The 21,841-nt window shown below is 41.7% G+C and overlaps 1 protein-coding gene across 33 annotated transcripts in view; it reads right to left on the bottom strand.

The window, feature by feature from the left end:
• The window catches only part of Dtna (dystrobrevin alpha), a 358,974-nt gene that overhangs the window by 94,141 nt on the left and 242,992 nt on the right, over positions 1-21,841 (bottom strand). For all 33 annotated transcript variants that reach the window (XM_037196986.1, XM_037196985.1, XM_028887703.2 and 30 more), the window contains one exon: positions 4,572-4,785. In XM_037196986.1, coding sequence (XP_037052881.1) covers positions 4,572-4,785 — 214 coding nt within the window. The remainder of the gene's footprint in view (positions 1-4,571; positions 4,786-21,841) is intronic.

Below are 21,841 nucleotides of genomic sequence, written 5' to 3'. Positions count from 1 at the left end.
AGTGACCCCCATGTTATCACCTGAGAGCCAGTATTAAAAATGAAGCTTGCTTGCAAACTGGGAACACCACTCCCTGTAATATTGGTCAGTGTGATACTAGGGCTTTTGAGTGGCCAGATACGTATGGGAATGATACTGTCTAAAAACCCAAAACCAAAAGCCAGGCACTGTCATCACATAACTAACTTTTTGAGGAAGCATCTGAAGGGGGAAGATATGACTGGATTGAAAGTTAAGATCATCATGATTGAGTTGTGATTAGTATTTTTCAGGGAAAGTGGGAGAGAATAAGAGAAGCACATTGAAACCTTAAAAACAAAACAAAACAAAACAAAACAAAACTACAATTATCCATATTGGTAGCCAGGAGCACATGGTATGTAGGGTATGAACTTCATTCTAATAGCATTTGCTAGTTTCTAGAGGGGGACATGACAATTAGACATCAAATCTAGAAAGGAAGGATGAAAGGAGATCAGCATAGCAAGAGCTAAGAGAGGCCAGCCTTTGATTTTTGCTTGACTCATCCTCACGTTGTGCATGGTCTCACAGGCTATTAATGAGAAGAAGAATGAGTTACAGTTCCATCCTGTAGTCTCTTGTGGGAGAACACCAAGTGAATAGTTAAACACACTCTAGACGAGAGTGGGAGAATCTTGTGTATGAACAGAAGGACAGGAGAATGATGATGATCCACCTGACTGGGAAAGGCAAAGGCCTGCACAGAGCCAGTGACCCTCCACAATTCTTGGAAGTCCAAGAATTCTCTTTATCTTACAACTTTATGCCACATGATTTCTCTTTTGCTTTACTATATCCTAGTATAAAAACACAAGAGCAGCAGCAAATCTCCTTTAAGCTCTTCAAAGGGATTTCCTCACTTGGGATAGGGACAAAAGGTTACTGTGATAGCTGGCTGGCATTTGATGGTGAATTTTGAAGGAGAACATGACAGGTGATGGCTCTGGCAGGAGAGGGCAGGCAGCAGACCACGTCCTGAAGGTTTGTAGAAAGAAGAGAAAGCACCTGATTCAAGCTTTGACTCCATCTTAATATATCCTCTTCCCTCACAGCCTCAGTTTCCATCTTTTGACACGTCTTTCCCCATTCTCTCCAGGACTATGGATCCATCAATAGAGACTCCAGGAAAGTAAGATTGTGCACATGGGACAGTTGTGTTTGGGACTTTCCCAGAGAAACAGCATTTTGAGATAGAAAGTCAAGAAGAATAGAATTTCTTTAGACTCAGGGCTCATCTCCTCAGTGACAGAGTGGTCAGTGTGGGAATAGGACAGTGACATTCAAGTTGTCCTCTATAGGTATCAGTGTCTGGATGAGGAAGGGCTGGATGTAGAACAGAGATGTCCTGTGGCCACAGAGCTGGTTGTTGCCTGTGGGAAGCACACTGCATGAGGACTCATAAGCAGGTTTTTGTGCTGTGGGGGAAATGCTATTCTTGGGGAACTATGGTAGTAGGAAGGTAAATGTAGTTTCCTAGGATACAGCCAATTAAAGTGGGCTTTAATGATCATTTCAGAGTCCACATGGCCGAGTCTGGTGAATTTTAAGGCCCTGCCAAAAGAATGAGCACATTTCTTTAAATGCACATTCTCACTGTACATGGCTGGTAATCACTCTCCCGTCTTTCTTTTCCTATTTTTTAAAAATGACCTCTCTAGAGTGTAGGGTCTTAAAGTACCTTTTGATTTTTCTTATTTGGTTTCCCAATTTAGAACTATGTTCATTTAAAATGTGAGGCAACCCCTGAGAGATGACAGCAAGTGTGTTAGCAGCAGCAGCAGCAGCAGCAGCAGCAGCAGCAGCACATCTTTGTTTTACTAACATCAGGCTCATTCTTATCTGTCCAAATAGAATAAGTTGCTTTAAGCACAGGCTCTGTAGTGGGTGGCAGGAAGTGACATCATGTCTCCATATTGGAGCTCGTTTGGGTGAGCATAAGTTTACTATTATAAGAAATAGAAATGAACATTTATTTCATTCTTTAGTTTCTCTTCTTATACTCACTTAAGTTACATTTGGAGTGAGCAGAACTTCCTGATGGCTTGCATTTCTTGTTGGAATTCCAAAAGCTATCAGATGGAAAAACCTGGGCGCCAGTAAAACTTCCCACATAGCTATTCTATTCCAGGGCAGAGAAAGCACGGATGCTTCCAGAATAGAGTTTTAGTTGCCTATGTTTGTAAATCTCCTTCGCTGCAAATATCCAGGGGCTGCTGATCTACAGGAAGAGCTAGTGACAAGCATTTTTCTCTGCCGTTCTCTCTGTGAATGACTTCTTACCGAAGGAGAGTCAACTTAGAACTCATCTGGCCTCAAAATGCCATATTATCAGTAGCTAGCTAGGGAACACTTATGGCTTTGCCTTGTAAAATAATCTAAGCGATGTTTTTAAACAAATGGAGGAACTTCTAACCCTATGCTATGTATTTCATAAAGCGATCCCTTCATGACTGCTAATCTGGTCCTGTTTCTGTATTTATGGAATGGGGTACAAATTATGTTTTAACTTTGATTCTCTATGCATTTCTAGAAACATTTTAGGACTTAGGAGGGGATGATATTTCCTTTAAAAATATTTTGTGTCTGTCAGTGTTTTGCCTGCATTTATGTGTGTGCACCATGTGTGTGCCTGGTGCCCATGGAGGATGTTGGATGTCTTGGAAACTGCAGTTATAGATGGTTGTGAGCCACAGTGTGGGTTCTGGGAACTGAATTTGAGTCCTCTGCAAAAGTAGCAAGTTCTCTTAACCACTAAGATATCTCTCCAGTTCCATATTTATTTTAATATTTTCCATCAACACATTTGGTTGTGATTTAGACCCCCCACCCCCTAGTTCATATACTAAGGGCTTGGTTGGTTTGGTTGCCAGACTGTGGCACTTTTAGGAAATGATGGAATCTTTAGAAATAGGATTGAGTGGAAGTTAGGTCATGGAGTGTGAGCCCCTAAAGGGAACACTGGGACTCCAGTGCCCTCTCCCTGCTTCCCAGACTTTACAAGTGAACAGATATCTTCCGGTATCCTACCTCACCCACAGGCCCCAAGGCAATGGTGTCAAGTGAACCTGGACCAAAGCCATGGAAACTATGAGCCAAAATGACCTCCCCTTCCAACCCTCCCACCCCACCCTGGAAGTTATTTATATCAAGTGTTTGACTCAGCGATAGGATGCTGGATAGTGCACATTAAAAACAAAAGGGTCCCACTCAGCCTTTAGTGGCAAATTCAGACTCCATTGTGTTCTTGTTAAGGGGTCAGGTTGGGAATTCTGGGACAGAAATTCCATGACCTAGTTCCATTTTATCACCTGCCACGTGGAACCACAGCCCTCTCTCACTGTTCCTTCCCAGTTTCCACAGTGGTCAGACCAGAGAAGATCGTCTGGTTCTGAAATAGGCACAAGGAAAGAAATCTGTCTGCTTGGGCAGCTGATTTTAAAAGCATTTGTTTTCAGCTTGCAAATTTCTCACAGTATAGTCATCACGGAGACAATAATATATGCTGATCAAACCGAGCGGGGACAATTCCACTACCATTCTAGGTTCCAAAGTGACAGCCGGTGACTTGGGTGAGCAGGACAATGCCATTAGCATGGCTGGAGCATCTCCATTGCTGCGGTACACGTTTCGGAGCACTTGGACAGGGGGCTAAACAAAGTGTTCCGAGTTAAAATATGATTGTGTAAAGGTCAGCTTTGCACTTTCCCTTTTTAATATTCAAAACGTGGTCCAAGCGGAGGTGGAGATGTCGCGTCAACAGCAGGGGCTGAGGGGAAAAGCCCTTTTGAAATTCCAGGCTGATCAGGTAATTCCTGGTGTTTTCACATGTCATATGGCTGTCAGGTAACCGGAGAAAGAGAAACCTTAGCAGAATCCCCGAGTCCACTGACATGCCACAGAGAACTGGATAAGTGACAATCTCTTTGTGCTTCAGGCGTTTCATCTGTGAAATGAGATTTGTGTGAATACTCTTTAAGATGTCAGCCAGCTCGAGGCTCTCTGATTCTAGGAGGGGGGAATTATGGGATAACGAGGCCACCTTTCAGCCGTGGTGCATGACAGTGGCGTCCTGCTTCACCGTGGCACTCAACTGCCCAGTCTACGTAACGCCCGTCTTTGTTTCTAGGCGGGCCAAGAAACTCCACTTTCTTTCCTGTAGCTAGGATGTTCTCACGATACTTCAGAAACCACGGTCTTAGGTTAAACTGCAAAGAATCAAGTTAGACACATCCTCCCTCTCTGTGCTTCATCAAATTACTCTGCGTGCACGCTACCATGCCACATTCTGGAGCACCCGTGCAAACCATAACATGTGGGATGATGAGGAAAACAAAGGTTTTCTTATAAGACATAGCTGCCTCCCACTCCCGTGTGTTAGTTTACTCTCTAGTCTCTGCAGCCTTCGAAGTTTTACTTATGAACATAATATCTGATGAAGAAAAAAAAACATAATGAATCTAGAAAATCATTTAGGAAAATGACCAAGAAATGTACAAAAGAAAACAGAACCCCAACACAGAGAGAGTAATTGACAGTCACAGGGGGCTCACGGGTCAAAGGCTGCGAGCAGGAAGTTCAGCAGGAGACTGATGGACTGCTCCACATGGATCTGGTGAGTGGTTGGCATCCGTTTGTTGAGCTGGTAAAAAATGGTGGAGAGCACGGCCTCCAGGCGGGCCACGTTGAGTTCTATGTTTGGGTCAAGGTTATTCAGAGCATTTTCCCGCAATGCTTCGATGACGTTCCAGATGTCCACTAGGTGCACTACAATGGAAGCAGAGTGAAGACATCAGCCTGAAGCACACCAGAGGGCAGCATGCTGCTTTACCCTACCCTGGGTTCTCTAGGTTCTGCACTGTGCTCAAATGCTGTGGGGGTGAACACGAGTCGAAGTCCATCTCCAGGACTTGAAGACCATGCATTTAGCAACAAATGGCTTACTGAATACCAAGTGTATTGGGTACTTTCTCATTGTTGTGACAAAATCTCCAACAAGAGCAACTTTAGGAAGAAAGGGTACAAGTCCTTGATGATGGGGAAGCCATGATAGTGGGTCACATTGCACCCACAATTAGCAAGCAGGGAGAGACCAGTGTTGCTGTTCAGTTCAATTTCTCCATTTTATTCAGTCTAGGACCCCATCCTACAGAATGGTGCTGCTCATACAACAGGGTGGTCTTCCATCTCAATCAACCTTGTCTGGAAACTCCTTCATGCCTACAGGTGTATTTCCTAGGTGAGGCTGGACCTTGTCAAGTTGGTGATTAATATCATCATTTTCTGTGTTAACCTACCTTTGAAATATGGTCAATATTCCAATGTTACATGCAAGGAGCCTGAGGGACAGGGGAGTTAACTGTCAATGTAAAAATAGTCACCAGAAAAACTGGTAGTCATATTCAAGTTGATCGGGCTTAAAAAAAAAAACTCTCCACTGAACACAGTCACTGCTTGAAATGAAAAGAAGACAAGAACTTAAGTTCTAAGTGCCCAAAGGAGATCAGAATTCACTTTGAGTACTTGAAATGAATTTATTTCCATGCATATATATTTACACACACACACAGAAAGGCCACACAGCCGCAGAGCTAAGTCACAGATTATTTAACCAACCTGGTCAAAAATTATATTCTTGGTTACGTTCCTCTGAAATACTCAGGTAGTATTTTTCTGGTTGTCCTGAAGTATTACTACGACATCCCAGCAGCCATCACCACTAAAAGTGTTCATGCATGCCCCTGCAATCCATTCTTTGCAATCAGGCAACTCGGCTCTTCTTACCTTCTGTTACAAATTCATTGAATTCTAAATAACTAGAATTCCATTTGTTCACCTGGATGCTTCTACTTAGCATAACTATTTTATGTGTCATCTTTATTGGGCATGTATCGACAATTCGCTCCTTTGTATTATGATGCTTCCTCTATGGAAACATCACAGTTTGGTTCCTAACTCTTCTGCTGAGGGGTATTTGAGTTGATCCAGGCTGTGACTGTTACAAATAAAGTCACTATAAGTAATTATGTGCAATTCTTTGGATTATCATGTGCTTCTGTTTTCTTGGTAAGTTAAGAGGCCAGTCTGGATGGAGGCCAGTGTGTGTGTGTGTGTGTGTGTGTGTGTGTGTGTGTGTGTGTGTGTGTGTGTGTGTAGTGGGCAGAGGCTGATAGCCAGTGTCTTTCCTGAATTATTTTATATCTTATTCTTTTAAAAAGATTTATTTGCTTTTATTTCATGGGTATGGGTGTTTTGCCTACATATATGTGTACCACATGCATGCAATGCCCATGAATTCCAGAAGAGGGTGTTGGATTGTCTGGAACTGGAGGTTTAGATGGTTGTGAGCTGCCATGTGGGTGTTGGAAACCCAAGCCTCCAAAAGAGCAACTAGTGCTCTTAATCTCTGAGTGTCTCTCTAGCCTGGCTTTTATCTAAGTTTAATTAGCATTGTGAGGCACTCCCAGAGAAGTAGCATTATTAATGTAAGTTTTTGGGAATTTATTTTTATTCTCGAGTGTAATATTTGTGATTCCTATCATTATTATTTCTGCACTCTGTGAGCCTGCTTCTCAGAATGTATCTGCAAAATGTAGGGAGAACAGGCATTAGATTGGACTGACTTCATTTTTTAATTGCAATATAACATGCCACACCTGATATGTAAAGTCCTTTCATAATTTCTCATTAATTTGAAATCTAAACATGGCTTGAAAAGGCTTTTGCCTGTTTAAATTTGGCCTCTGTATTTCTCATTTATGTCTCACTCACCACACTTCAGCATCAACACCACATCTTCAAGAATGTCTTTCTGGCCTCATCTCCAGGTTTTGTACCTCTGCCGTGTGCCTCCTTTGAACATGGCTGTCTGTTTCTGTACTGTAAATGCCACAGCACGTCTGTGTGCGCTGTGATAAATGTTCACCCCTCTAGCACCCATCACAGCCACTTAATATCAAGGCAGTATAACCACACATCTGATGAGTAAGTGAGAAAAATTCCAAAGTAACTCACCAACAAAGCAAGGGTTTCAAAGGACATATTTGAATTAAAAGAGACAACACGACACAGTTGTGAAGAATCACAGCGATGGTTTAATCACCATCCTTCAGTACAGACAACTTTCAGAATGTTACTAATATCTTCATTTGATTGCAATGTGGATTAAAAGAGTCAATCCCTGTAAAACACTTGGCACGTCACAGGAAATAAGGACTTCTTGTTATGGGCAAACAAGATATTTAGATGTCATACTGAAGTCATTTGAAGTAAAGGTGCTTAGTGTTTGTGTTTCCCCATACCTAAGGCTTCAGTACACTGAAAAGCAAAGCCAATCGGTTTAGCCAGTTGTAAGGACAGATAATTACAAATGATCTAAGTAAAACTGGGGTTATAATTATGAGTAAAGTACTGTGAGGCTCAAAGGTGTATGGCAAAAAAATGTGGCTATGCTTCACATGAGGTCCTCTTTCTGGTGAGGAGACAAGTGTCACTCAGCCACACAGGGAGCAAGAACTAGTGGCATATGGTAAGACTCAGGGCACTAGGTACAGACAGAGATAGGACAGAGCTGTGGTGGCTGGGAGGACAAGGTCGCAATGGGGACACACCGTGGCGTTGAGCAGGATTTGATTTCTGTGCCAAGCACTAAGACACAGGCTGTAAGGAGACACACAGTGAGGTCCGGCTTGAAGATGTTATCTCTAATGGAAGGAAGACACAGAGACAGACAGGCGGAAAGCAGCAACAGCCAAACCTGTTGCTGGAGACCAAATAATGACACAGGACATGGTTGTGTTCGGAAACACCTTTCACTGTCCCGGAATTCACTCTGTAGACCAGGCTGGCCTCAAACCCAAATATCAACCCCCCTCAAGGACTGCTGGGATTGATCCGAGGCTCATGCTGCTATGTCTAGTCTAACCCAGTTCGTTTCATTGTATGTGTGCCTGTGACACTGTGACTACATGTTTCTTCTTAGTTTTTAACCACCTCACAAGGGTTCTGTAATTTTTCTGGTTTTCAGTGTTTCTGGGTGTTTTGCCTACATATATGTCTGTGTACTATGTGTGTGCCTGGTACCCACAGAGGCCAGAAGAAGGCATTGGGTCCTTTGGGACTGGAAGTACAGTCAGTGAGCAGCTATGTGGGTGCTGGGAATTGAACCTGGGTGATCTGGAAGAGCAGCCAGTGCTGTTCACTGCCCCATACTAATTATTTTCATCAGTCTTTCTCCCATTTAAGTAGGAGCACTGAGAACTGTTAAGTTGGGATTCAGTGAGAAATCAGCAGGAAGTCTGTTTCAGGCCCAACAGTTTTACCTATGGGTCGCTAATGTTTCCAGAAAAATGATTCAGGAATATGCAGTCATTACAATGGACCACTAGATGGCACTGTGCACGTTTTACTAAATAGCTATCAAGTGTTAAGGACTCGCGCATCTGCTACTTGGCAAAGGTGAGGGTAAGTTGAGCTTTTTCATCTACGCAACTAGATATATTTTATATTGCTACACTGGGTAAGGCAGCATTCTGACTAACACCCCCTCCCCTACATTAACCATATCAAGAATGAACAAAAACGTATTCTTAAGGGAATCCTACTTCATATGATCATAAGTTATTAGTATTGATTTCAGCGATGAGTTATTAAACTGAAGAGCCTGGCCTTATAAATCAATGTACACAGACACAGGTCCACTGGTTTTACATACATCCAGGCAATTGCATTTAGAAACTTTAGGTTGGGGGTGAAAGAATTGTGGAATGTGTTGCTATGGAGTTGTTTGTAGGCTGTTTGCTGATGTCACACACCTTTTAAACAGGAGATAGAGTGTAAGTCCATAGTTAGGCTTACTTAAATCTGGGTATCTGTGGGGAGACTACCAATGACAGACACAAGAGAAAAGAAAGGAAGGGAGGAAGGAAGGGAGGGAGGGAGGGAGGGAGGGAGGGAGGGAGGAAGGAAGGAAGGAAGGAAGGAAGGAAGGAAGGAGCTCTGTTCTAAAGCCCCTCTGGGGTGGGGTTAGAGATGCTTGACTTTGCTGCATCAGGTGAGGTAGTGACCAGTCATAGCAGCATCACAAAGGAATGATTTTATAACCTTATCATTTACAATGCGTGTAAGCTCAATTATGCCCAGATAGAGATGCCTGGTGTCATAAACACCCGAGGGAGAAGGGACAGAAGTGAGAGGAATATAAACAACGTTGAGAGTTAGTCTGAGTCATGAGGTAGTTCCAGTCTTTCAGGGGCCATGAAGATGCTAGGTCCATCTCACTGACTCAGTGAGTGTTATCCTCTTCCTACAGCACTTGCTGATCTCCTCAGAATCATCTCAAGTCTAAGATGTAGGAGAGCAGGAAAACATTTGATGAAGCGTCACAGATGACTCTCACAACCACAGAGCTGCAGACCTTCCAAGATTCTCTCAACCACTGAGCCATCTCTCCACCCCAACCCGTGAAGAGTCTCAAAGGCCTGAGGCTGGAGATGGAAGAAGTCAACGACTGTAGACTAACATGGTTCCCACCATTTTGAAGTAGTGAGTCTCAACGTTGGCCGCACACTGGGATCACCTACACGGTTGTAAAATAGCTCTCTGGTGATGCTTCTGTTACAGTACTGTATGACAACCAAGGTAGAAAAGCCCAGACTTTCCAGAAATCCCCACTCCATACTCAGAGAACCAGAAGCTGTCTCATAACAACATCTCCAGGCAAATACATTCATGTTGGAGCATAGGAATCTCTGCCTGAAGTCTGTCTTTGTAGCTGGAAGTTTTCTTGTGTCCTGAAGCAGCTTGGTCCCAAGTAAACACTCAGAGGCTTATCTTAATTACAAACTGTTTGACCTATGGCTCAGGCTTATCATTAACTAGCTCTTGCAACTAATTCAGCTTAATTCAACCGATTTCTATTAATCTATGTTTTGCCCTGTGTCCCATTACATCTTGCTTCCTGGGTGGTGGCTTGAAGTGTCTGCTCTGACCCCGCCTTTCCTCTCTCTCTATCTCTCTTGGACTACCCACCTCACTCTGTCCTGTCTTGCCATAGGCCATAGCAGCTTCCTTATTAATCAATGGTAGCAACACATATTCATAGCATCCAGAAAGACATCCCATAGCATGTCTTCTTCAGTCCTTTGGCATGAAGAGCGTCTGGTATGTCCTCACAAGCTAACTGTTGTAAGAATTTGATTGTTATTAACTCATAATTTTGTGCATATCATTTAAGAGAGATTTGATGTTTACATCTATAACAGGACATCTACTGCAGTATGATTTTTTTTAATTAGGTAAAAAGAAAATTGGAGATATACTGAGAATGTATACAATTTGTCCTCCAAACACATAGTGTGTTTACGTGGCAATAAATTTGTCTCTTCAACACTTACCCCTGTCCTTCATGCTTAAAGTGGTGGTCTGAGGTTATATTGACTTTCTCCCCTCTGATATATGCAGGGATATGCAGGAAGAGTTCTGTTGATAAGTCACCCAATCAGGTTCCATAACTACAGGGATAGGTTCCCTCAAAATCCATGCAACTCTCCCTCCTTAGATGTTAATTTCCTAATCTGTGCACTTCTGCCCACGGGGATTTTCCATGGCAACCGTCATCTTCAGAGTATGAGAACCAAGTTGAGGTAATTGTTTTGATTAGTTTGTGTGCTGGATTTGAAATACCAAACTGTGTTCTTTCCTGTGTCTACCTCCTGAGTGTTGGGATTACAGGTGGGTGCCACCAAAACTGTTTATATGTGACTGGGGATCAAACTCAGGGCTTTGTGTACCTTCACCAAGCACTCTAAAAATTGAACTTCACTCCAGTCCCCACACTGCATATCTGCAAAGTATGTTTGTGAGTTTGTGGAAAACCTCACAGCAGCAACTCATTCTGTTTCCTACCTGTTATGGATCGACACCGAAATGTTTCCCACAGATTCATACTTTGAATGTGACATGATTTGGAAGGCTGTGGAGCCTTTATGAGTGGGGGACTTGTCTGGATGAAGGGGGTCAGTAGCCAAGATTAACCTTTCCTGCCTCAGTTTGCTTCCAACAGACACGAGAAAAGCAACCATAAAACAAAATTCATATCCTTAGATTTTAAAAGCTCTCTCTCCCCCCCCTCTTACACACACACACACACACACACACACACACACACCATAAGCATTGTCTTTTCCACACGACAATTCTCAAATTAAGTATTTCATTCAGTATTCTAAGAGACAAGCAGACATCAAGTAAAAATGACTTCAAGGAGTTTTACAGGCCTCATAGAGGTGGGTTGTCAGGTGGCCACAAGAGCTCAGCCCCTAGTCATAATGGCGTGTCAGGAACCAATGAAGACACCCCCCATCCCCCCGACACACACACACACTCTTCAGTTCAGGCTGTTACCTGAGCTTCTTAGCCTTCCAGCTCAGGGGCTCACACCTTCCTTATTTTAATAAGCATTTATACAGGCCTTGTTCAGTGATGATTTTTCTGGGTTCTAGAACCATAATGTGCAAAATAACAAGTATGGTAAGGAAAGGAGAGAAAGAAGGAAGGAAGGAAAGAAGGAAAGAAGGAAGGAAGGAAGGAAGGAAGGATACAGAGAAAGAAAGAGAACAAGCAAAATATATACTGATGATGTAATAATGAAGTATTTTCTCTGTTTCATTTTAATATATATAATTGTGCACAGCGTATACAATTACTTCATATACAACCGTGCTGGATAGCTTTTACGTCAACTTTCATGTCAACAAGCTAGAGTCATCTGAGAGGAGGGAACCTCAATTGAGAAAATAACTCCGTAAGATCAGGCTAGGCAAGCCTGTAGGGCATTTTTTAAAATAAGTGATTAATGGGGGGGGGCATTGTAAAGAGGGGCCACCTCTGGAGTGGTGGTCCTGGGTTCCATAGGAAAGCAGGCTCAGCAAGCCATGAGGAGAAAGCCAGTAATCCGAATTCCTCCGTGGCCTCAGCTTCCGCCTCTAGGTTCCTGCCCCGACTTCCTTGGTGGTGAACTGTGATGTGGCAGGGTAAGCAGAATGAACTCTTTTCTCCTCATCCTCACCTTGATTTTGCTCTCGGTGTTTTAGCACAGCAACGGGAAACCCAACTAACCCAACAACAACAACGTGATCTGATGTGTGCTGTAATTAATACTCTGTGCGGATATCTATTTCCTCCTAGAGGAAAAGTGGGTTTGGATAGCAGACTGCGCCTTCATTTTATAAGGGAAACAAAGATAGACACCTCTTTCAGTTGTGAGGAGCAATGAGAAATTTCACAGGAAAATAGTGAACTGTAAAACGCTATCTACATTTAGGCAGCATGCTCATTTTTTGAAAAAAAAAAAAAAAAGAGAAACACTGAAATTTACCATCATTCTCTGGTAGAATTAAAATTCCTTAAATGCTTTCAATTCTTTCCTCCAGTTACAAAGATGTTTGCCTCGTAGTGTAAGTTTTCTCCAATAACTTCATTTTGGTTCTGTTTTTCATAGGCAAAAATGTGGCCGGGCAGTGGTGGCGCACACCATTAATTCCAGCACTTGGGAGGCAGAGGCACGCGGATCTCTGTGAGTTCGAGGCCAGCCTGGTCTACAGAGTGAGTTCCAGGAAAGGCGCAAAGCTACACAGAGAAAGCCTGTCTCGAAAAACCCCCCAAAAATGTGCTGTAAATATGAGACCTGTTACTGTGGTCACTAGTTAAGTTCAACTTCAGGTCACACACTTATCTGGGGTCAATAAGGTGGTGCAGCAGGCAAAGGCACTTGCTGCTATGACAGATTAACAGAGTTCAGTTCCGGAACCCACAGGGTGGAAGGAGAGAAAGAACTCAGTGAAGCTGACCTCTGACTTCTACATGTATCTGGAAGCATGTGCAATGCCTCTCCAGTGAATAAATAAACACACATTTACAAAACCATTTCTCTTGAGAATTACAGGTTCAACTCATTCATGAGAAAACAGGAAATTTTAATGCATCATTACTAACCATACATCTATTGCACATTGTGGCTGTAGCATATGGAGAAAGGATGCCATATGCTTATATTTACAGAGTTAGAAAAAGAAATGAGATTCCATAATAGTTTAAAAAGAAATAAAAATCCAATGGTTAAGTTTTAGGGATGGGATGCACTGTGGTAAATGTTATCTGTGATTGACAAAAAATCATAACCACCGAGGTGGTAATTCCCACGGGGAGGATCACAGTCAGACTCACCTGAAGGTTGACACAAAACTCTGAGTTATAATAAATCCATATTCATAATGAAAAAAAATGAGACTGCCAGAGGAGCTCTACACACAGGGATGCTATCATTGACTGGAAACTTGGGACCACTTGGAGGAGGAAGTAAACACCACCTTGACTCCTAAAGCACAGTAGGAAAGCACAGCTGGAGATGAGCAGGGGTCACACCCCAGGATGAAGATCACCCAGTGATGAAAAGCATAAATCACAGAGGGAAGAGTGTGCCTCAGATTCTGTCCTGACATGACCCAGCTAGAGGCTTTGGACCTGGCACTTAAAGCAATTCTGTAATTGAGAAGTCTCTTCTATTACTCATTCTAATAAACAAATGGCTCCGTTTAAAATTTCATGCAATTTATTTGTACTTTTTATTAAGAATTTGCATTTTATACATTTGAACACTTAATTTCCTTTTCTGTCGGCCATGTCAACCAAACTTCCACACCTGCAGGCAATGAATTGGTGGTGTAAACCAGGGCTGTTCTTCAGAGCAGTGGGTGGATTTCAAACTATGGCAAATTCTTGCATGACCTTGGTGTGGCAAGGGCATCTCTCCATTCAAGCATCCCTCCAGGTGATTGAAATGGACGACACAGTTCGAGAATTAAGGGGATGGGGCATGACTTAAAGGATGGAGTTAGAAACGAAAGAACAGGAACTTGACGCTCACGTGATCATGAGGAATTTACTTAAAAAATAAAATCTTGGAAGCATTGTGATCAAGAAAGCCATGTGATGATCAGCCAGTTATTGGTATTTTTCTCAAATAATTCATTCCTATGCCTTACTAAGGCTCATTCACAACATAATGTTCAGACATCTGGTGGGAAGGGAGAACTGGTTGAATGGGATGCCTTGGCAGAGGCCACAGGGGTATTTTCTGTAATTACATTGCAGGTACTGGGGCCCCGCTCTCATCTCATCTGGGCATTTAGTTTGGAAAGAAAATATTAGTAAGAGCACAGGGTTTAGATTCGCTTTTGATTAGTGGTCTTGAGGTAAGCCCTTATAAGATGTGAAAACAAATAACCCCTAACAAGCTTACCAGTTTTATTTTATGCTTCCGATCTCCACCCCTCCTCTGCTCCTAGAAATTGATTTTATCACCGAGATAGCTTATTTTTTGCTAAGAGTCCTCAGAGAGAAACATCACGTCTCACAGAGATAATGTCTCAGCTTCATTTTAATTTCCTGGCTAAGGTGTTGTAATAAAGCGTCATGAAAGAGGTCTACAACATAGTTTCATGTAAAATCAAATTGAGCATCCTGCCAATCCTCAAAGGCCCTGCCAGAACACACACTGCCTATCAGGAAAAAATATTCAGTGCTTCTTAAATTATGTTTACAGACTGACATCATTATTAAAAATGAGACAGTAACTATTGGCTCAGTAACCATCACACTACAAATTAAATTTAACTAAATTCAGTCCAATCAAGCACTTATTATGCCTATTATTTTCAAAGTATTGTGCTAAAAATTGTAAAATTAGTAAGAGAATATAAATGAAAAAAATCTAACTTCTCCTTGCCCAGTTTAGCTTGTACAGAATATGCTTAATAATTTTAGAAGCAAGAGTCCCTAACACACTATCTCTCCTGTGGCCGGTCACTTTGGGGTAATTATGTATATGTTTCTTTTATGTGGCCTTACCATTCTATATATTGTAATGCCCTAGGTTGGGTTTTTACTGCCTTTTTGGAAGCAAGTCCCCCATTCACATCTAATTTCTTTCCCTTTCTATTCATCCCAAGAAACAGTGTGATGCTCAGTTATGGTCAGGCCATTCTCCATTGTCCATTGGATAATACCCAAGAGACTGACCAAGAGATCAGTGTGGTGATATTTTATTTGTGCTGAAATGTGGTGTTATTTTATTTGTGCTTTAATAAAGCTTGCCTGGAGATCAGGGGGAAAAGGCCTGCCATTTTAAGTAAACAAGAAGTCAGGCAGCACATGCCCTTAATCCCTTAGCAGGCAGGATCTCTGTGTGTTCAAAGCCACACTAGGGAACAGAGCCAAGTGTGGTGACACGTGCCTCTCAGTACCAACCATAGAGGCCTGGAGGTCTGTACAGACAGACAGAAAGTGATGGAGCTGTGTAGGAAGAAGAAGTCAGGTAGCTGGGCTAAGGAGAGCCAATGAGAGGGCAGAAAAGCAAGACAATAAAAGCCTGGGTAGGCAGAAAGTCATGGCACTTGGAAGCTGCAGAGTTGGTGAGGTAAGGTTGGCTGCTGGCTTCCTATATCCCTGATCTAAGGCTTTCGCCCCTATATTTGGCTCCATGTTTTTTATTTAATAAGATCATTTAGAAATTTGTCTACAGACCAGTGTTTGAACTCTGGCTTACTGATTGTTAGTCCCGCCTCTCAGTATTCTTCAGCTTCTTAAAAGTATCCTATATTTCAGATATACCAGACTTTTGACAATGCCAGAAGATGCCCTTGCTATTTTTGTATATGCCTGCACTGAATCTGTTCCTTCCAGAAGATGCAGCCTTTGATCCATCATCTTTCAAGGTAGTACATATACACCATACCCCTGGGAAGCCCATTCTGATTTCTTCAGACAACTCTGCATTCTTTCTTCCGTAGTTCCCAGAAACTTTCACGTATCTATTTGCTCATTTATAGCATTCTGAATTTTCCAGTCATTAATACATAGATTTTGTTCTTTAGCTCTTCAGATCGGTCCCACGGATGGAGTTTGGAGGAAAGGGATTTATGAGCCACATGTTATGTGTGTAGTTACATGTATTTTGATAAGGGAACATGTATGGATTTCATCAGATTCTCTGAAAGATAGCTGATAAGTAGCATATAGACCAGAGCAGCAACTAATAAACATGTTTGTGGGACTGTGTCTTGTTTATGCTCATAATCTTTATAATATCTTGTTCAAACAAGATGCTCAGTAATGCTTAGTGAATTGAGCAGATTAGCGCACCCACGGTAAATCGGGTACCATAGAAAACTCCTGGAGGCTTTGTATGAACTTTGGTAGTCTGCATAACCCCATGATTTTTGTTGAATGAGGTCTTCTAGTTTACCTCCTATTCTCTATTCATTATGGCTTGAGATGGTCAGAATCCTAGATGCTAGAGGCCACATTCAGGGAGAAAGAGCAACCACAGCTCTGGCACCCATGAAGAATTGTCTACTGCTTTCCCTTTACAGTGTTTTATCTTTCTGACTCTGTATGAAGTGCCCATCTGGCCAACATGAAACCTAGGCACAGTACTGGGGACACCGGAAACCACAAGTAAATAGCATCTAAAAATTCAAGTATTCATTTTACTGCCCTGAAACTATATCCTTTAATACATCACTGTATGTGCAGTGTGAGCAAATAATAAAACATGTAGTACTTCATCTATCTACCCAGAAACTAGCTATGGCCTAGCTTCCTAGTGTATGTGGCATTGTCTGGGTTATGGAGCTAGCACTGGAATGGGGAGACCTCTAGGTGGTTAATCAGCAGTATAGGGATTTATGGGTATCTTGGTGAAGTCACAGATATACCCACTACGATAAAGACTATAAAAATGTAACTTTTATTAGAAAAGAAATCTTCAAAAGTCACGAGATAAAGGATGTGGCTTAATTAGAGTGCTTGTCTCCCAAGTGCAAGGCCTGGGTTTGAAAAAAGTCATAGAATAATTTCTAGTGAGGTACTGCCAAGTGGAATGATCATAGTTAACTATAAGCATTGTAGAGTTAAAAACTGCTAAAAGAGTATATTTTAAATGTTCTCATCAGAACTACATCTGAAGTCCGTGTGACGATTAATTTGGCTGGATTAAAAAGCACCTAGGATATTAATAAGATGCACTTGTGGGTGTATCTTTGAGGACTTTTCCAGAGAGGACCAATTATGGAAGAAGACCCAGCCAGAACAGACTGAATAAAAACACAAAAAAGAAGGGCAGCTGAGCACTAGGGTTTCCCTTTCTCCACCTGCTGTCCGCTGAGATGTGGGCAACCAGTCTCTCGTCTCTACCGCCATGGAGCTGCCCACCATCATATGCTCCCCACCATGATGACTGTATTCCCTCAAACCACGAGACAAAGTAAGCCCTTCTCAAGCTTTTTGTTTCTGCTTTTGTTTTGTCGGATAGTTGGTCATGACAACAAGAAAGATAACTAATTATAGTGTATGAATGAATTTATATGTTAATTAATCATTGATAATCTCATAAGACAAACATACAGTTATAATGTTATGTGGTGCTCTACAAATGCACGTTATTTATCAATTCACAATAAAATGAAAAAAATAATAGCAATGGGAAATAATGATGAGTGGTGAAAGTCAGACAGGTTCCAGCTGGTGTTTCAAACTGAGCTGTTGAACTTTGCAAAGTTCTCTTCCTGGTGACATTGACATTTGAGGGGTCTAGAGCAACGGCTTTGCACTTGAGGGTTTCTACTGCTCTTGCAGAGGACCTGAGTTCAGTTCCTGGCCCTCACATCAGGCTGTTCACAACCACCTGTAACTCCACCTCTAGGGTGAGCTGAGGCTGTCGCCTCCTCAGGCACCGCATTCATGTGCACTTACCACATGCAGACACGCAAACATACACGTAAGTAAAAAAAAAAATCGAACATGCCAGTTGATTCAGGACTGATAGGCTTGCTGTCAGTTTATGCAGTGAAGTTTTAGAGAGTAGTCTGAGGTTCATAAAACCTGGATCGGTACTAAGTAGAACAGATCATTAGGTTATTTCCCTTGAATAACCATAAGGTTATTCTCTTTCTACATTTTTACCCTCAGGAAGATAACTATGGAGGCTATTCTAAAGTTCCGGGCTCCTCTCACAGTGAAGTTTTCAATCACACTGTCCGGTTGTGAAAGCAGACGGTAATTCCAAGAACTAGCAGTATGAATGTCAGTCATATTAAGTGTTCCTGAAGATGCAAGAATGTTATTTTGGGGGAGGGAGACCTTAAAGGGGGAAGCAAACTAATAGCTTTTTTTTGGACTCCATGTTTTCAGCTTGTCTGCTCTGTTGAGCATTTAGAAGCTTTGCAAGTAAATTGTGCAGAATGTGCCAAGTAGAGATTTGGGAAAGGCCTGGGAATATAATTGAAAAAAAAATGTAAAAAATTAAGAAGAAAATTTAGGCCAAAGAGAATGCTGGGTAAGTTACCAGGCAGCTATCTTTTAAATGCTAGCAACGTGTTATTCATACTGGGTTCTTAAGATCACCTGCAAGTTCCTTAAAGGTGAATCTTTAAATATGAATCACCCTCATGTCCTTCAAGGTACCAAGCAAGATGTCTTATACAGAGCTGTCCCTCAGTAGACATGTTATAAACCTAGGTGCTGGTGAGTATGGATTCAGTGTTTGCTGTATACCACAGAGGACACAAGCAGTGAGAAGAAGTCTTTCTGTTCTTGCCTGTTTTCCATAGATTATTTACTTCTATCCAAAATAATTCTCTTTGCCAGACTTTGTAATGGGAGGTGTTATTTTTTTTTTCTGTTTTATTATTGCTCTACGCATGGAACACCAGGCTTAGGCACGGCGGTCTGGTAGACATGTTTCCTGGATGAGTTTAGCAATAGCTTAAGGGACATCTTCTTCCTAGTACATCCAATAGCACTCAAACATGTCCTTGACTCTGGGGTGCCTTACTTTACCCACTTCAGTGGAGCATGTTTGGTGCCCACCACTCTGGACAACGTTTCTGTGACATTTAAAAATAAGCAGGAGATGAGATGGCACAGCAGTTACCAGGTACTTGCCATTAAAACTGGCAGCCTGAGTTCAGGCTCTAGGACCCACAAGGTGGAAGGAAAGAACTGACTTCCACTAGTCCCTCTGACCTCCACATGTGTGCTGTGGAATGCACGTCTGAGCATGCACGTGCACACACATGTGCATGCATGCACTCTCATGCAAGCCCCTGCACACACATAGACACAAATAGAAAAGCACATGAAAGAATGAGCAAGAGAGATGGCTCAGAGGTTAAAAGCACCTGCTGTTCTTGTATAAGATCCAGGTTCGGTTCTCTAGCACCCACAGGGTGGCTCACAACTCCCTGTAACTCCTGTTCCAGGTGGTATGATGCTGTCTTCCAGCCTCTTCAGGCACCAGGCACATGGTGTATAATACACACGCAGACAGACACTCATGCACATAAAATAAAAAGAATAAGTCTTTTAAAAGTTAATTAAATTATTTTTTTAATTAATGGTCATGTTTTATTTGGCATGTGCAAAAGTTCTGGGCATGGATTGTTATGTTTGAACAACTTTGTGAATGTATTTAATGGAAGTAATGTATAAACTAAAAATTGGCATAAATGATAAATTTCATGTTACATATTTTAAAACAATTTTGGGAAAGCCATGGATATATTTAGGACTATGTTAAAGCAAGAACGAGGTGGAGATAATTAGTATCATACTCTACTGACCTTCACAAACAAACAAAAATTCAATAATATGCCTGAACACATTTGCTACTACTTTTAATGTGATAAAGTAGCTTGTTTTATGGGTATTTACACTTTTTTTTTTACTATATCCATCCATGTTTCCTATGGTAAAATGTGTACAACAAGCTTTAGAACACACTTAAGATTCAATCACAGTCTGACATTTCTCTAATCATGGAAAAGGAATAGCAGCCTCCTGTAGAATATTCAACAGAAATTCATATTTATAAAAGCCTTTCTCTGCAAGGGCTTTGCAACACACTCTTCCATTCATGCCTTCACATAACTATCACAGCTTCCTTACAAACATGGAGATTACATGTTTGAAAACCCTTGTCACAAGAACACTCACATGAAAAGCTTAGGGTGGTTTGAGAAGAAAACAGACTTTGAGGTACCAAGCACAGAGGTAGGCCTAGAGGATATTGACAAATATTTTTCTTCAGATTTTATTTTTAGGTTTTAATGATGTGTGCATGTATATGTCTGTATGTGAATTTGTGCACATGAGTGCAGTGCCAGTGGAGGCCAGAAGAGGGTGTCGGATCTCCTGGAGCTGGAGTTACAGGAGGTTACGAACCACTGGATATGGGTGTTGAGATCAGGTGTGGGGTCTCTGGAAGCACAGTACTCACTCATAACCACTTGAACCATCTCTCAGCTTCAGCAAATACTTTTCATCTCTGAAACACCAGTATTAATGACTACTGAGCAGGGTATCAGTGGTATTTCACTCATTTAAATTAATAGGCATGAAACCACGCATACTATTGCTAGCATTTACTTGATGGAAGGATTCTCTTCGATGTCTCAAAGGTTCATTCATCTGAATAAGTATCTGTAAATCCTTGTGTGCCAGGGACTGTTGATACATCAATATATAAAACACACACTGCTCTCTGTCCTTGAAAAGCTCACATTTGAGCTGAGTAAGACACAATAAACATAACAACTAAGTAAATTCTAGAACATAGAGTATATTAGGATGTGGTGAGTATTTTAGGGAGAAAAGAAAAGAAAAGGCAAACAGTAGTACCAGGGGATGAGCTGAATTCTCATTTAAAACCTTGAAGAAAATGTGTTCCAAATATTTATTCTTTCTGTTATCAGGGTTCAGTGTCTTACAGCCTTTCTTGCTAGACAACTATCAACAGTTAGGAATTAAGCATGAGTTCTACTTTATCTTCAAGACAGCAGAGGCATGTCCAACCTTTGAAGTCTCTGGCTTTCCTGGGGCATTATTACTCAGGGAATCAGATGTCTTGAGGGCCATTTCAGACACAATACTGGTAACCTTAAAACTAAAAGTAATTGCACTTATGCCCATATTTAAATTGTCAGGGTGTTAAAATCATAGCTTAACTCTACCTGGGAAAACTTTCTGTTTTTAAATGGCTTATATAGTTAGGTCAGGACAAGCCAGATAATCCCTCTACTTTAGGGTCAACTGTACAATAAAATAATGGAGGAACAGTAGTAAATTCTCCCACACTCACAGTCCTCAGGATCCTGTCTGGGATTACCCAGTGGGTAGGAAAGTTTGAGGGTCATTTCACACTGTGAAGTATTTTTGATCAGAGGTGTAGAGTTAGCTTAGAGCAGTGATGAGGAACTTAGGCGTGTAGCCCTGAAGCTGGTGAGATATTATGATGTTTACATTTTGAGATGGGAGAAGAATTTAAAGATGATTCCCTAATTCATGACCTGAGCAAATGACCTCCCACTGTCCTATTACCAACTTCTAACTCTTTATTCCTGATTTTTAGCAGATGACCATAATAGATTGGAAGGGAAAGATGCAAAGGAGAGGAATTCTGAATTCTCTACTTTTCACCCACACATTTTGGTCTGGTGTCAAGCAAATGTTTAGTTCCTATTTGTTGAATGCATAATTAATTGTTCGTTAACAATAATAAGCATTAAGGAAACCTTGGTGGAGAGCAAACCGGGGTGACATTAGGATTGAATTTCCATTAGAACAACTGGTGTGGCATCATGGCAGGGACCACCTGTATCTCAGACCTTCTGAGAATCTCTGCTTTCTTTCGGTGTACTCCGGAGCTCTGATCTATGATCTTTGTGAGAGAGCAGCTTCCCAGTACCCCTTCACCATTCTGTTGACT

This window comes from Peromyscus leucopus, chromosome 19 (genome assembly GCF_004664715.2).
Source record: "Peromyscus leucopus breed LL Stock chromosome 19, UCI_PerLeu_2.1, whole genome shotgun sequence".
In the NCBI taxonomy this organism is placed as follows: domain Eukaryota; kingdom Metazoa; phylum Chordata; class Mammalia; order Rodentia; family Cricetidae; genus Peromyscus; species Peromyscus leucopus.
Note: the sequence above shows the minus strand (reverse complement) of the source record. Positions and strands in the feature narration are given on the sequence as shown.